Source organism: Carcharodon carcharias, chromosome 18, assembly GCF_017639515.1.
Source record: "Carcharodon carcharias isolate sCarCar2 chromosome 18, sCarCar2.pri, whole genome shotgun sequence".
NCBI lineage: Eukaryota > Metazoa > Chordata > Chondrichthyes > Lamniformes > Lamnidae > Carcharodon > Carcharodon carcharias.
In genome coordinates this window covers 72,528,902-72,546,516 of record NC_054484.1, presented here as the reverse complement: position 1 = coordinate 72,546,516, position 17,615 = coordinate 72,528,902, and the positions used below count along the sequence as shown (strand labels likewise).

The 17,615-nt window shown below is 39.3% G+C and overlaps 1 protein-coding gene across 2 annotated transcripts in view; it reads right to left on the bottom strand.

The window, feature by feature from the left end:
• Positions 1-17,615, bottom strand: part of kdm6a (lysine (K)-specific demethylase 6A) — a 284,665-nt gene that overhangs the window by 98,961 nt on the left and 168,089 nt on the right. For both annotated transcript variants that reach the window (XM_041210596.1, XM_041210597.1), the window contains exon 7: positions 3,685-3,739. In XM_041210596.1, the coding sequence (XP_041066530.1) occupies positions 3,685-3,739 (55 nt within the window). The remainder of the gene's footprint in view (positions 1-3,684; positions 3,740-17,615) is intronic.

Here is a 17,615-nt window from a genome sequence, read left to right as displayed (position 1 = left end):
GACAAGCAAGCAGCGATAGGAGCAGATAATCAAAAGATTACACCACACCAGCCCCCAGCCCCCAGCCCCCCCCCCCAACCCACTTCTCTCTCTCTCCCCCCCCCACCAGCTCCTTAAACCAGCTTATATTTCACCCCTTTCCTAAGATTCACTCAGTTCTGTTGAAGGGTCACGAGGACTTGAAACGTCAATTCTTTTCTTCTCCGCTGATGCTGCCAGACCTGCAGGTAATTCTGTTTTTGTTTTGGATTTCCAACATCCGCAGTTTTTTGTTTTTATGCATGTTTTATCCTTTCTCCCCTTTGGTAAGTTAATAAACTTACTCTTACCTTTAACTGAAGAAAGTCTGATCAAATTGGCTCCTTCAAAATCAGAACAATTGGGTCTGGGAAAAAGATATCCACGAAGGGTACCCTTTTTGGATTAAATATTGTTGTGACCAACAGAGGGGCTGAATAAAGGCAGGGAGCCAGTTCATCCCTCCTCACCCGGGGCATAACAATTTGAGGGTGTCCCAGCTAGATGGTGACAAATTGAGGGGTCTCACCTGGGTCAACAACTTTGAGGAACCTCACCTGAAGGTGGGTCGGAACAATAGTTTTAATTGATCATACTAAACCAGTGCTGAGACACAAAAGCAAAATACTGTGGATGCTGGAAATCTGAAACAAAAACAAAAATTGCTGGAAAAACTCAGCAGGTCTGACAGCATCTGTGGAGAGAAAGAGTTAATGTTTCGAGTCCAGATGACGTCTTCAGAACAGTGTTGAGGCATCATTTTTAAACTGGACTGTGTAAACATGGATCTAATCTATTGACATTTGACATGTTTTACAAGTGTATCACTGCCAGAAAACTGATTTCCATCAGTGCTATTGGGAATTAAAAGTTTGATGCCGAAATGCCTGGTGAGCAGAACTGTCACATATTCAAATTGACTCCATCATTTACAGTAATACTTCCTGTAAGTGCTCAGCAGAGTGCATCCTTAAATGAATTTACGCAACCCAACAGTGGATTAGATCAGGAATGTAATGTTGGTAGCAATGCTTTGCTTATCACTAAGCATTCTCTTATTCTGGATTAATTGAAATGCCTTCCATCAAGAATAAACAAAATAATTAGCAACGAATCTTAGAGAATAATGTGCATGTTAAAGCTGTTGCACCTAGCAGTGAACAAACCAATGATTCCCAAGCCGCTTGGATCGAATTAGCATACACATCACTGCTTAATTTTTTGGGATGAAAGCATAATGCACAAAAACTTACATTGCACTCTTTATACGTTAATTGAGAAACTGACAATTTGAACACAAAATGATGTGCACAAACTTTGTTTACATTGAACTGGCATTTAAACGCAAGGAATGATTGGGGAACATTTAGGGAACAGTGATCATTGTATTGTACGTTTTAGGATGATGATAGAAAAGGACGATAGGCAATCCAGAGTAAGAATAATTAACTGAACAAAAGCCAACTTCGATGGGACAAGAATGTAGCTGGCCAGATAATGAAAGATTGGCAGGAAAAACTAGCTGAACGATGGGCTACCTTCAAAAAAGAACTGGTTCGGGCACAGTCAAGGTATATTCCATTGAAAGGGAAAGAGAAAGGTAGGACAAACAAATCCAGAGCTCCATGGATGAAAAAGGGGATTGAAGTTAAGATAAAGAAAAAATAGTGTACTTATGACAGGTGTCACGTAGAAAATACAATTGAGAACCAAAAGGAATACAGAAGATTCAGAAGGGAGATGAAAAAGCATATTAGAGAAGCGAAGAGGGATTATAAGAAAAGCTGGCAGCCAACAAAATAAAGGGAGGGCTGATTAGGGACCTAAAAGGGAACTCACACTTGGGTGAAGGGGACATGGCTGAGGTATTAAATGAATACTTTGTATCCATCTTTACCAAGGAGGTAGATGCACCCTAGGCCATAGTGACAGATGAGGAAACTCTTGTCACTAGAAGGGTTCAAAACTGATAAGGATGAAGTACCGAATAGACTGTCGGTACTTAAAAGTCGTCAAGGCACAGGGACCAGATGAGATGCATCCAAGGGTACTGAAGGGAGTGAGAGTAGAATTTGCAGGGGCATTGGCCATAATCTTTCCGTCTTCCCTAGATTCAGGGGTGGTGCTAGAGGACTTTTTCAAAAAAAGTTATAAAATCAAGCCCAGCAATTATAGACCAATCTGTTTATCTTCACTGGTGGGCAAGATTCTAGAAACAATTATTTGGAATAGAATTAGTAGCCACATGGAAAAATATGGGTTGATAAGGAAGAGCTAACATGGATTTCTAAAGGGGAAATCGTGTTTAACTAACCTGGAGTTTTTTGAAGTGGTAACAGAAAAGTTCGATGAGGGTAATGCTGTTGATGTGGTGTACATGGACTTTCAAAAGGCATTTGATACAGTACCACACAACAGACTTGTGAGAAAAGTTATAGCTCATGGAATAAAGGGACAGTAGCAACTTGGATACAAAATTGGCTGAAAATAGGAAGCAGAGAGCAATGATCAATGGATATTTTTTGGACTGAAGGAAGGTTTGTAGTCAAGTTCCCAGGGGCCGTTAATGGGACCCTTGCTTTTCTGGATATATATGAATGATCTAGATCTTGGTGTGCAGGGGACAATTTCAAAAATTTTGGGGATGATACAAAGCTTTGGAGTGTTATGAACTGCTAGGAGGACAGTGTGGGACTTCAAGGGGACATAGGCAACTTGGTGGAGTGGGCAGATTGGTGGCAGATGAAGTTCAATGTGGAGAAGTGAGAGGTGATGCATTTTGGTAAGAAGAACATGGACAGACAATATAAAACAAGGGATGAAATTTTGAAGGGAGTGCAGGAGCAGAAAGACCTGGGTGTTTATGTGCATAGATCATTGAAAGTGGCAGGGACAGGTGGAGACAGCAGTTCATAAAGCATATAGTATCCTGGGCTTTAATAATAGGGGCATAGAATACAAGAGCAGGGAGTCGATCCTGAATTTATATAAGACACTCGTTAGACCTCAGCTGGAGTAGTGTGTACAGTTCTGAGTGCCACATTATGGGAAGGATGTGAGTGCATTGGAGAGAATGTAGAAGAGGTTTACAAGAATGGTTCCGGGGATGAAAAACTTCAGCTACGAGGATAGATTCGGGAGGTTGGGACTGTTCTCCTTGGAGAGAACGCGGCTAAGAGGGGATTGGATTCAGATGTTCAAAAATCATGAGGGGGCATAGTAGATAGGGAGAAGCTGTTCCCGCTCATAAAAGGATCAAGAACGAGGGGGGCACAGGTTTAAAGTGATTTGCAAAAGGAGGAACTGTGATGTGAGAAAAAAAACTTTCACACAACGAGCAGTTCGGGTCTGGAATGCACTGCCTGGAAGTGTGGTGGAGGCAGGTACAATCGAGGCATTCAAGAGGGCATTAGATGATTATTTAAATAGAAGCAATGTGCAGGGTTACAGGGAAATCGCTGGGCAATGACACTAGGTCATAATGCTCATTTGGAGAGCCAGTGCAGACAAGATGAGCCGAATGGCCTCCTTCTGTGCCATTAAGATTCTGTGATTCTGTCACTACAGGAATTAAATAATCCCTAGTTCTGCGTTAGTTTTGAACATGAACATTTTTACAGAATCCATTCCCCACCTCCCAAGTTTGTCAAAAATATAACTACTTACTTTCCGCTTTGGACAGAGTGCAAGGGTTGGAATCAATCAATGCCAACTGAAAATGCTGTAGAAAAAAAGAAAAGAAACACTATCAATACAAACTTAGTACAAAAAGTCAAACAGAACTGAACAAATGAAGGAAACTAGGAAAAAAAAACCCTAAAAGAGACCATAAATTTTCTATAATTCGTGACTGCCAGGAACGAAAGAAAAGCAAATGCTGAATTGTGCACAGTACAAAATACATGACTGCAGCTTTTACTAAAGCTGTATTTAAAATACCTCAAAAGAATACAATTTAACAGTATTCAATGGAACAGATTAAAATTATACTTCATGGGTTTACTGTTAGTGCGTAAACTCAATGCAGCACCCACAAATCACACAAAGCATCATCAATGCATTTGCTTTTACTTTCCTTGTCTGCCATGCCAAGGCAATCTGATTAGACTTGGTTGGGAATCCCATATACAACCACTTTACCAGTAGGAAAAAATCCAAGAAACTCAATGTGGGTGCAAATAAAAGATGGCAGCGGAAATGCTTTTAGCGGTAATTAAATTCCTGGAGACAATATACAGTGGGTACAAGGAAGTTGCATTCAAATAGTGTTCTAAAAGAGCTTCTTCAGTTCTCTGTACAATATAATTCATAACAGATTGGCAGTTTTTAGTACAGTCTCTCTCACTGTTTGTTATGCAGCTAATGAGGTGCATTTAGAGGTAACTTGGATTTTGACAAATTGGTTTGGACCATCTTTTTCCTTACTAGTTTGTTTTCTTTCAATTTTTAAAAAGGCACAAATAATCTTCAAATCTACAGATACAAGGCATCCCCCTAGTTACTTGCCCAAGCAATTATTCTTTGTAACAAGCACTGACAGAACCTCAACTGATATCAGAACAGAGTCTGAGCCATTCTTTTCCTGCACGCAAGCCTTACTGAACACTGATCGGCAAAGGAATCTAGATCTTCTATCCCTCTAACTCAAGAGGTACCAAGGATAACTGAAACAATGCTATTATTGTCCTGGCTGAGATCAACTCACTCAGTAAATCTAGAACTTTCACAATACATAACAGCTCAGTTCTGCATTAAACTCTATTTCCAAAGTGAACATCTTCTGACCTCCATATTAACAGTAAAGCTGTTCTACAACCTACTAGAATGGTTTTAATCTTAGAAATACTTTTAGTCTTCTATATACACATGAAAATCGTTTTAAGCTTAAAGTTAAAAAAAGACCATTAAAAAGGTGTTTTTAAGTTCTATTTTCAAGGTCAAACCTGCAAAAAAATCAAGAGGAAAAATTTACCCCAAAATACTGACATAAATTTTTAAAAATCAATTTTTAAAATGTTTAATTTTTATTATATAAAGCATAATAAAATCCTGACATTACATTCACCATTCCATCCATATTCAAGACAGATTTGTGACTATACAATTGATTTTCTCACTCTAGAATGTATAAATTGCAAACTAATTTTTCCAAAAATCACTCAAAAGGGGTATAAAAAACATGTACATACTAAATTACATAGCACTCACAGTACAAATAGGCCATTCCATCCAACAGGTCCATGCTGGTGCTCCACAGGCTTCCTCCAACCTTGAAATACTCCTTGTGGTACCACCCTCTGGGTAAAGTTTCTACTGAACTACCAAGTTGGATTTATTAGCGACTAGCTTATATTTATGGCCCTAAGTTCTGGTGTCCCCCACAAATGGAAACAACATCTCTAAGACTATCCTAACAAACATTTTATAATCTTAAAGACCTCTAACTTAGAGAGAGGCCTAAGCATGCTCTATATTATGTGATAGGAATAACTTCTCGGTTCTGATATCATTCTAATAAAGCATTTTTGCACATTCTCCAGTACCTGAATATTGTTTTTATGGAGGCGAACGGTTCACAATATTCCAAGTGTAGTCTAGCCGAGGTTCCATAAATGTTTAACAAAGTCTCTGCTCTTCAATTCTATCCTTCTAGAAATGAATCCCATTTTTAAAAAAATCTGCACTGCTACTTCCAGTGATTTGTGTATGTTTCCCCAATCCTTCTGCTCCCCTACCCCTTAAAATTCTTATTTTCTAAGGGGAATGACATGGTGTGAACAAATATTGTGGACATCTTTTACACAACAAATATCCATGTTCCAATAATAAGGATGGACATGGCCCAACTTAGTACATAAGAACATGAGAAATAGGAGTAGGCCATTTGGCCTACCATTCAAAAAGATCATGGTTGATCTACCCCTGGCCTCAATTCCTCTTTCGTGCCAGCTCCCCACAGCCCTCAACTCCAATATTTCAAAAATCTACCTCCTCTTTAAATACGTTCAGTGATCTAACCTCCACAACTCCCTGGGGTAGAGAATTCCAGACATTCACTACCCTCAGAGAAGAAATTTCTTCGCATCTCAGTTTTAAATGAGTGTCCCCTTATTCTGTAATTATGTCCCCTAGCTTAAGATTCCCCAATCGTGGAAACATCTTCTCAGCATCTACATTATCAAGCCCCCTCAGAATCTTGTACGTATTAATAAGATCACCCCTCATTCTTCTAAACTCATGAATAAAGGCCTAACCTGGTTAGCCGTTCTTGATAAGTCAACCCTTCATCCCAGGAATCAGCCTAGTGAATCTCTTTTGAACTGCCTCCAATGTCACCATATCCTTCCTTAAATAAGGGGACCAAAACTGTACACAGATCTCCAGGTGCCGCCTCACCAACACCCTGTACAGTTGTCACAAGACTTCTCCATTTTTGAACTCCAACCCCCTAGCATTACAGGTCAAAATTCCATTTGCCTTCTTAATTACTTGCTGCACCTGCATGCTAACATTTTTTTGGGTTTCATGCACAAGAACACCCAAATACTTCTGTATTTCCTGCTGCCATTGCCCTTCTCATGCAGGTCCACTCTCAGTGTGCTCTTTTTCAACTCCCGGCTTCTCGCACGCTCTTTTTCAACTCCTGGCTTGTTGACTGTAGTTGATTGGACTATTGCTGCACATTGAAACGTTAAATCCCCATTGTTCCTTCAGCTCAGCACCTTGCTCCTGGTTGCAAACCTTTGCGAACTGACAGCCTTACCATGGAATTGTTTTAACGAATTGAAATTTGATGTATACTAATGCCTACAACTTAGAATTTTGGTGCAATCGGGCAACTGAAAAAGTTGTGGTCATGAGTCTATAAAGTTGGAATTCAAATCCACCTAATACAAATTTGATTATAAGTAAGAAAGAATACAGGTAGAGCCACAATAAGTTTACACAATGTTTGACTAAGTAAATGATCAAATATTGACTCAATTTTTAAGTTGTTTTAAGAACTTATTAAGCACGAAAATTTCTATAACAATTGAAATGCAATTTGCAACATGAATTCCTGAAGAATTGCAAGTTTTGTGGGAAGGAAATGAAAAAAGGGTGAGCAATGCCTCTCCTCTTCTGTTGAATAATCAAGAGAATAACATCTTGATGTGAAAATAATGTGGGTAAGCAACCTTATTCCACTGAAAGCTTAAAAAAATTGACAGTTACAATGTGTATAGCAGTCCCTAACTAATTGAGCCAGATTATGTGAAAATATCAAAGCAACAATTTGTTTCTTAGCATTTAAGAAAGAGCTACAAATATGACAGAAGTCAGATACAATATTCACGTGCATTGAAGTCTGCTGCATTTGGTAGAATCAGGTAAGAGCGGTCGAAATTTCAAAGGTCTGAAAATCTTTTCTAACAAGGAATCATGTAATTACAGTACTTTTTATGATCTGTAGCGAAATGCAAATGCTTCTAGGCCACTTCAAATGGGTGGAATTATTAGACTTCAAGTGGGTAAAACATTAGTTTTCCCTTTGTTTACCTTCAATTATAGTCACGACTGTGGACCAATGCATTTGTATCAAATCACCAAAATGACCTATGCTTTTCAACATTTCAGTGTTTAGGGCAGTCAATACATGTAATACAGGATAAATACTAACACTAGAACATGATTTATTTCTATCTGTCCATCTTGTGCATGAATGATGGTTAAAGTAGTTGAAACTTAAACGTCCATAATTAAAAAAGAAATACATGGTATGGTTTTAGTGCTTTTGTTGGCCTCTGATTGGTTAACCTGATTTATGTTTATTTTAAATTTTGGTATAGTCGAATGAGATTGACAGGATACTTCGGAGTAACTTGACATTGGCAAAACGTGCACCAACAATGAGGGCATTTTTGGATCCAATGTCCCAATTGTGTCAATGGACGAAACTCCAGGCTACAATCTAGCACTGAATTTGATTTACTTCATGGCCCAGCTTAGACAGTTGAATATACTTCCAGTTCCAAAGGCAGATTTGTAAATCACAAGCTTCAAATGAGCTTTTAGTCATCCCTTCCACTGTCTGTAAATTCACAGACTGCTTGTTCGATCGACATCCACTATTGGACAAGCAGAAACTTTTTTGAATTAAATATTGGGAAGATTAAAGTTGTTGCCTTCGGTCCCATGACAAATTCGTTTCCTTCCCACCAATCTTTAACCCTCATCCTTCTGGAAATGAATTCCAGTGATTTCTTTAAAAAAAAATAAAGCCTCACTGCTACTTCTAGTGATTTGTGCATCTTTACCCGATCCCTCTGCTTCTCTATCCCACTTAGATTCAGGCTGAACCTAACTGTTCTGACTCCATGATGAACTTCTAACCACATAACTGCGCCATCACTAAAATTGCCAATTTCCCCCTCTGTATCATTGTCCATCTCCACCCGTGCCTCAGCTTATCTGCTGCTGAAACCCTCATCCATGTCTCTGTTACCTCTAGATTTAACTATTCTAACGTACTCTTGGTGGCATCCATACATGCTATCCTCTGTAAACCAGAGGTCATCCAAGACTCTGCAGCCCATTTTCTTAATCAAATCAAACCCTATTACCCCTGGCTCACTGACCTACCATTGGCTCCTGGCTAAACAATGCCTCCTGTTATGATCCCAGCTGATGTTACTACTGGACAAGTCAGATCCCAGGGTGGAACCTGGCTTGAAAGGTCCTAACCTTATTTTTTTGTTTAGAAACATGGTGTCACAGAGTCTATATCTTTAAAAATGTTTTATTCTTTTGTTAAACAAGGAAAGATGAAACATATAACACTACTCCTTCACCCACAACCATGCCTTTACAGGCATAGGCAAATTCATAAGGATAACACAAGTTATAAAATCTCTCTTATACTCTAATGTTCACAGTAAGTATACAGTCTATGCAAACCAATAGGTGACCTATGGTCAGACACATAAGATCAAGAACCAAGATCAAGTCTCAGATTTTATCAAAAGCAGATGCTATGGATCTCTCATCAACACCCCCCAGATTTTCATCACACTACGAGCCAATCAGTCTCATGGAAACTCAGTCTTTCATACAGGAGTTTGCAATCTCCACTCGAAGAACTTGCCTTGGAATCTTCTTCCAAGTGACCCTTTCTCTTGGGCGTCTTCAACAAGAATTCACCTCCAGGGCTTTGATCTCTCCCACCGATGTTCCTCTCTCCTGGATCGCCTCATGCATTCAAGCTTCACCTTCAGTGCACTCTCTGAAACTCAGCCATGCCAACAGAACACTACTGATTTACAGCCCTGTAGTAAGGAGTCACCAACCTTTGGCTGTCTCCTCAGATCTTGTGGCTTCTCGCAAGCCCACTCTGCATTAATTCCGCTCCCCGCAGCTTGCATCTTTAATTTGGAGCCTTTTCCTCCGTTCCTTACTTCAGCTTCACTGAATGGGATCTTGTTTCAGGTTCCTGTGCTTATTCTTTGACTTAATTTAAAGGTTTCCTTGGGACCTTTCTCCTTTTCCTTCAGGGTCTGCTTCCTGCAGTTCCCTCTCCCAGTTGACTACTGACAACTTGGTACCTCCATTGAGATCCAGAACTCACACGACATTCAGTGTTACTTTAACTTTAGAGCAACTCATCTAAGATTCTTAGACTGATTTTCCTCAGCAATCTGCTAGTATGTGCAGCGAGAGTCTTAAACTGCTCCCTTCACCTTAAGATCATAATCATCAACTGAACTCAAACTTTCTGTTTCTATCTCTGTGGGCCCCATGTTGCTAGGCAACAGCAGTTTCCCCTTCTGTTTTAACTTCCCAAAGCAATTTCAAGGGTCATAAAGCCTTATTAAAATGCAGGTACACAAACAGAGCTTCAGACTTGCTGACCCCATCTCATAGAGAAATCTCCAAATGAAAGTAGACCCAGGTTTTACCCTCTCTTAGCAAGCATACAAAAAATAAATTAAACTTAAAGCTATAACTTACTCCTTACACAGACAAATACACATACACTTACTTAAAGCACTCTCTAGTTCCTAACACTCCATTTTAAAATTCTCATCTTTCGTTTCAAACCCCTCCTTATCTCTATTACCTTCATCAGTCCAACAACCCTCCCAAGTATTTGCACTTCTTAAATTCTGGCCTCATGGGCAGGTATGACTTGGAAAGCAGGTGTCATAAGCAGGGGGAATGGGGAAGGAAAAGCTGCACAGTTGTACCTCTACAACTCGAAGTCGGATGCCAGCCGCCTGCTTTTCCTCCCAGTCAGCAGCCACACTCAGGGATGTCCCACCTTGCTGCCTCGTGCTCCAGCCCACATTCAATCTCAGAAGTGTCTCTGGAATCCATGATTTCTGATGTTCACAAACCGTGTACAATCTCTCCTCACCCGGCAGCTCGCACTGCAGTGCATCTGACAAAGCTATATGACAATACATTGCACAGATGACCAGGTGTAGGCATACCACACACACACATCCCTCTCTGCCAGACTCAATAGCAAGTCTATTCTCATTCTGTTGTTGTGTTCAGAAGCTGAGCTGCATTGCATTTTTAAAAAATGTTTAAAGCACAATATACTTCAAATACACCTCTGTGAAGACGGAGCTTGGAGAAGGAATTTAAAGCGTGGAATTCCAGAGTCAAAAAGTCGGATTTCTACCAAAAGGTGGAAATTTTTCATCCCTGGTAGAAATCAAGCAACTGGAAGCACATATCTAGACAGCACGTTATATGAAAACCATTTAAAATGTGAAAATTTGATGATCAATTAATTTTCAATTTTATAGAACTGCAAACAATTTTGGTCCCATGCAAGTGATTTGCTAATTAATAAATATAGATTCAAAACTTCCAGAAAAAAAAATGGTGTATTAATGAGGCGGGCAGTCATTATTGAAGTGAGACAAATTGTGAACATCCAGAACTTTGCGGTCAGTTTGCACCACCCCAACTGTTTACGTCATTCAAACAGCAGCTCACCTATTTTACCTTATTATTTTTAAGAACTTATTGAATTTTCACATTTATTGCCCATAAGCCAGCTGCAGAAAGTTGGGGCTCAATGAATAGCACAACTGCCCTTTTAATAATTGTTAATGCAATTAATCTTTATCTTTTTCCTCTCTCTATTCCTCCTTTCTGTATCTCATTTGACTCTCATTCAACCTATTTCCTTCTCTGTTGCTCTTCAGTTTCTTTCTCGACCCTTGAATCTCATCTGATAATTGGAGATGCTCTGGTGATCCTGACGTTCATGAAGGTCCCAGATATCTCATTGCTTTAGTTCATTATCAGCTCAAATTTCCAGCAAATTATGTCGCAAAAAATTCTTCCAGCTGAAGAGTGCAGAAAAAAAACATGGGCAAATCATAAGATGCCTTGCTCCAACAAAAATTGATACATTATTTCAACCATTGTATTGCTGATAATCCACAAAGCAACCACTTTGCTTTCCTGTTAGGAGGAAGGCTGTGGGTGGAATGGTGGTGAAGTGCGATCTTCAGGTGAAGCAGTATTAGAGAATGGGAATTACCTAGACCAGGGGATGTAAGTGCAACTAAAACCCCAAATTGACATAGATCACCCTTTTGAAATATATTATTTTGCTTTTATGTTATTTATCACACTGTTATGTTGCCACTTTTATATTTCCTCTTCCACAGCTGTGTCTCTTGTTCTCGCCCCGCTTCTCAAGCTGTTTTGAACATGTTTCATCCTCTTTTTTTTCTCTCCATTGAGGTGGAAGGTAGCAAGTGGAAAAGCAGCTAACAGCTGCAGATTGTGCCTGGAGTGGAAATTGAGAGCAAATGTACTCCTCAGTGACTCCTCTCCTGCAAGCCTCCCCACCTCATCATGCCATAAGTCCAGTCCTTCTACCAGCACTTCAGTCGCATCACCCCCTATCCCACTAACTGCACATGTTCAGGCTACACAAACAAAATTCAATGTCCAGGGTCATAGCTGTGAAGAAAGAAACCAATTCTAAATCCAGTCTTAAGTGAGAAGCAGAGGCCTTCTATATAGCCAGTGAGAAAAAATTCAATTGATAAATTAAATTATATTACTGTGAAATATTTTAAAACTGTTTTGTTTAAATCTTTATTCTGGACATTAGAGGTATCAGTTACTAAGTAAGAAACTTGCACGAGAGAAATTCTCAAAGAATGAGAGTTGTGGTAAAAGGATAACATAGTGCCACATAGCAGCTAAGTATGTAATTTCATGGTGACAATTTTTCATAGGTGGTGCCCATTACAAATAGGAGATATGCATTTTTAAGGTAGAACTGACTCAAAAGTTGAACGAGAGAGTGAGAAAAAAAACGCATAGAATGTTATTCAGTAGTTAAAGCAATACCCCATGTTAAGCAAAGTTGCATTGCAATATTGTTCACTATTATTTGGCAAAGAAAAAAACCATAACTCAGTGTTGAAGCTGAAGGATTTGCATTGGACTTACTGGCAGTGACAAGGTATAAAAGCAGAGTCAAGGAGTTCCAGCACCAGAGCACTGGATATATAAGACATGATACTCTAGTAAGCCAACTTAAGAACTCCACTTTAACTGGGAGTTCTGCACATAGTCTGTCAGATAATTAGTTCTTCTATCAACTCTGGGCTCTGATCAAAATTAGCTCCTGCCCACAAAGCTTCAAATTTAAAATTTGCATCCTTGGTTAGATTACTTAATAGCCTTGTTTTTCCTCGAGCCCTACAACTCTTTGTCAATGTTGCCGGCCTCAAACTCTTGTGCACCACCACCCCCCCACCAATTAACTCCCTTTATCCTACCCTTGGTGACCATGCTTCAGCTGTCTCGACCCAAAACTCAGAAATTACGCCGCAAATTTTTATACCTCATTCACTGACTTTTTCTTCAAAAAATCTTTGAGTCACCCCTTCAGGTATCTCCATCTTTTGGCCTGGCATGCATTTTTATCCAATACACCTATATGAAGCACCTTGGCAAGATCTTCTATGTTAAGGCAATATTTAAATGTAAGTTATTCCTGTTGCTCCAGATGTTTTCTTCAGTATGAGAACTTTATCCAGCCATAAGATATTCCGAAGAGTATATAAAACGAATGAATCCCAAGCATTTTTACCTTTCCCAATTGCAAGGCTTAAGTGGCATTCTTAAACAGCCAAATAACAAGCCCTTGGGTTCTCTATGTAAACAAGTCTGTTGCCACAGTAACCCATGGAGCTGGTCTTTCTGGGAACCAAAGTGGCTATTGAGCAAAAATAATCTGATGCAGTAATCACAGCCAGTGAGTGAGAAGTCTTACCTCAGTTTGCAAAAAATTCATAAATCTTGAGTGGAGAGTGCTGTACATAGTAATTTATTTACCCATTTTGCTGTTCCCAAAGGTAGTAACTGTCATTGGTGAAGTATTCCATATATAAATCGGTCATTATTCATACATAGATTGTAAAATCTCCCTCAAAAGGTTGTGGATGCTCAGGCGATCATAGCTATCAAGAGTAACATCAATACATTATGCCAGGGAAGGTATCGAGGGATAGGAAGCTATGGCAGATTACTTGAGGCTTGAAGGGCCAAATAGTATACTCCTGTTCTAATGTTCCTATGAGTTTAGGCATTGAGTAGGGGAAGGCTATTTGACTATGGGCAGGGGAGGTGGAAGTTAAACAATACCAAAAGCCAATTCGGTCTTCTCAAGCCCACACATACACTTGCAAAAGTGGTTACTGATTAAATTCTGCCCAATTTTCTTTTTCACTGGCAAATCTAACTTTCGTGCCCAAATATTCCTTGACCTCAATTAGAAAAGTGATCAACTGTATCAGTAAGCAAGCCACTAAAAACTTTGGATAGGGTGTGGGGCAGTGGGGTAAGGGGGTGGGGAATTACAGCCTAAAAGATCCTTATGTCTTTAAGCGTTTTGAGTCAATTGCCATCTGTCACACTTGAAAGAATTGCACCTGAGTATCCAATGCAAAGCTTATATCATAGCTGCATTTGATTTGTGTGTCAGAACACTAAAAGAAACCCACAACAGAACATATGAATAAATATAGCTTAAAAGCTCTCTTTATAATTCAAAAATGTTATGGCACAGCAGATGGTAAGTGCTGTGCTGCTCAAATCCCAGAGGGAAACTTGAAACAACTGCCACAATTACTTGCAATTTGTACTTTATTTCGAGATGCATGCCTTGAATTCAGTAGTAATGAGCCCACCAATACTTTTTTTTAAATTAAAACATTTATTAATAGAAGAAAAAGATTTTTAAGCACATACATAGGTCTACAAATTACTACTATACTAACTCCTAATTAATCTAGCTCCCAGTTACACCTCCATTAAGGCAACAATAAATCAACAGGTTTCAACAGACTCAGGCAAAGCACACAATACCCTGGACAGGGATACTCACAATGAGTTTTCTTAGCTTTGGTTCCTGCAGACAGCAGCTCGATGCACAGAAGCTGGAGGTTTTTCACACGTTAGATCTTAGAATGCCTTCTGCTTACACATAACCTCAGCTCTTTTATACATGTTTCACCATTTTCAATGTAAATTCCATTGTCCAAATATGTCTTAGCAACTTTATTTTTTCCACAATAAAAATCATATCATCAGTAATCTTTGGGAAAAATAAACAGTTTGGCTTGGGCTCTGTTATCGTCTCTTTGAAATTCACAGCTCTGGTTTATCTAAAAATGCATATATTCTTCACACCTTGCATTCTAAAACTTCAGCCATGTTTACATATTTAGCATTTCAAACTTAGCTTCTCTTTTGATAACTCAAAAGCTCCAGACTAGCTGTCTGCAATTCAATAAAAACCCCCCTCACACAGAGAAACTAATCCGAACCCCACTATTAGCCTACCTATACAATAAATCACAATAATATGAAGAAAATTATATTTTCATGACAAAAAAGGCTTGAATTTATATCACTGGTAAGGTAAACATGCAATCTCCCAAACATTTTAGTTTCTAACTGACCTTGGAAAATGTCAGTTTAAAGCAATTTAACTATGGCCTAAAAAAAACCCCCACTAAGCATGAAAATAGCGTTGAACATGAAATGCTTCTGTCCTTATAAAACCAAACATCCTCCACTTATTATGAGCAGTGCCACAGGAAATTCACTGGCAATCCATCAGTATAACAACAGCTAGCACATAATTGCCATGTCATACTTAGCGCTCACCGTACATTATCTAATGTAAATGTGTCTCAGTTCAGACCCACCCCATCTCTCTCCCAGTTTTTTCCATCGAAGTGGCTATTCTGCAAATACATAATTTTTTAAATGATCATTGTCATATGCAAGTTCCTTGAAAATAGACAAACCAAATAAATTGCTCAAAGCTTTCCAGAAATGATTTTGCCCACCATTTTCAGGCAGCCTAGCAACAAGAGCCTTAAAATAAAGTTTTGAAAGTAATCTTTTTAATTACAGTTTTATGGTAACATAGTTAAAATAGAAAATTATATTTTGCATCTTTGAGTAGCTATGCTAATATTTTTACTTGAAGACCTCTTTCAAAAGCCTGGCATTATTTTTCCCCCACAAACATCAGTATCACCTGGTCAGCTCAACACGTTCCAGTAAAAAAACAACAGTATGTTTCAGAACTTGAGTATTTCTGAAAAAGAGAAACACTGTTGAAACTTTTCATCTTGGACTCATCAGGACAGAATCGCAAAGGGAACAAAAATAATAAGGAATTTGAAGAGTGCGCTGATCGGTTGGATTCTGATTGGTAGAGGCATTGCCATGGAAAGTGCAACAGGGAACAGTTAGCTTCCAAGCTTTTATTTAAATTCAAGCCAGATAAGTTGACTCCAATTGGTTAAGGTATCGCCATGGGGAATGGACCAGGGCATGGCTGTCCCCCAACATTCTGTTTAGTTGAAAAATGCACAATGCATGGACATGTTCCGTTTGCAAAGGATAGGGCAGTGTGTGAATATATGTAGTTTCTAACAACCATAAACATACAAATTAGGAGGAGTAGGCCACTTAGCCCCTTGAGCCTGCTACACCATTCAATAAGATCAAGGCATATCTAGTTTTAACCTCACATTCCTACTTTGCCCCAATAACCTTTTGTCCCCTTGCTTTTCAAGAATCTAACTGCCTCTGCCTTAAAGATCTTCAAGGACTCTACCTCAATCATCTTTTGAGGAAGAGAATTCCACAACCCTCAGTAAAATTTCCCCTATCTTTGTTCTAAATGGGCGACCCCTTATTTTGAAACAGTGACCCCGAGTTCTAGATTCTCCCACAAGAGGAAACATCCTTTCCACGTTCATCCTGTGAAGTTCCCTCAGGATCTTGTATCTTTCAATCAAGTCGCCTCTTACTCTTCTAAACTCCAGCGGACGCATACAATGTCCAGTCTTCCCTTATAAGACAATCCACCCATTTCAGGTATTAATCTAGTAAACCTTCTATTGTGAGCCCGACTGATAACCTTAACTAGGTGATTAGTGTAATTTTTAGCATACTTGAGAATGTTCAGTAAGTGTTGTCCAATTGTGGAATGACATCTAATGTTGGATATTATTTTTCCAAGTTTTGTCAACTCTCATGCAGTATAAAATGTTGTTCCCTTTCAGATTTGGTATTCTTACGATTCTGTCTGGATGAGTGCAGGATGAAAAGTTTCGACACCATGTCTTTTTTCAGCAACAGTCTGTTTCAATGTCAGTTAAAGGGTAAATTTCATGAAACAGGGATTTCAGAGCAAAATATTTGCGAAAGCTCAAACTATGTTGGAAAGTATGAATTAGAGACATTAACCATCCAGAGAGAAAAATATACCCAGACAAAAATTTTGAAACCTCATACTGCAGTTCCTTTATCTATCATTTCCTCAAAAAACTCAAAAGAAAATCTGCCTAAAACAGCTTTTAAAAATCCTTGCTAGCTGTCCTTAATTAACTTATGTTTTTCTAAGTGAGCATCATGGCCTCTAGAAATTTACCCATTTTTGGCTTCTCTCTCCAATAGGATTCTGCATTAATAGGAATGGGGAGGCGATGGCATAGTGGTATTGTCGCTGGACTAGTAATCCAGAGACCCAGGGTAATGCTCTGGGGACTCGGCCACAGCAGATGGTAGAATTTGAATTCAATAAAAATCTGGAATGAAAAGTCTACTGATGACCATGAATCCACTTTTGATTGTTGTAAAAACCCATCTGGTTTACTAATGTCCTTTAGGGAAGGAAATCTGTCGTCCTTTTCTGGTCTGGCCGACATGTGACTCCAGGCCCACAGCAATGCGCTTGACTCTTAAATGCCCTCTGAAATGGCCTAGCAAGCCACTCAGTTGTAACAAACTGCTACAAAGACACAAAAGAGGAATGAAATCGGACTGACCACCCAGCATCGACAACAGCAATCACAGCCCTGTGGACCCTGCAAAGTCCTCCTTACTAACATCTGGGGGCTAGTGCCAAAATTGGGAGAGTTGTCTCACAGACAAGTCAAGCAACAGCCTGATATTGTCTTCCTCACGGAATCATTCCTTACAGATAATGTCCCAGACCCCAACATCACCATCCCTGGGTATGTCCTGTCCACCCGGCAGGATAGACGCAGCAG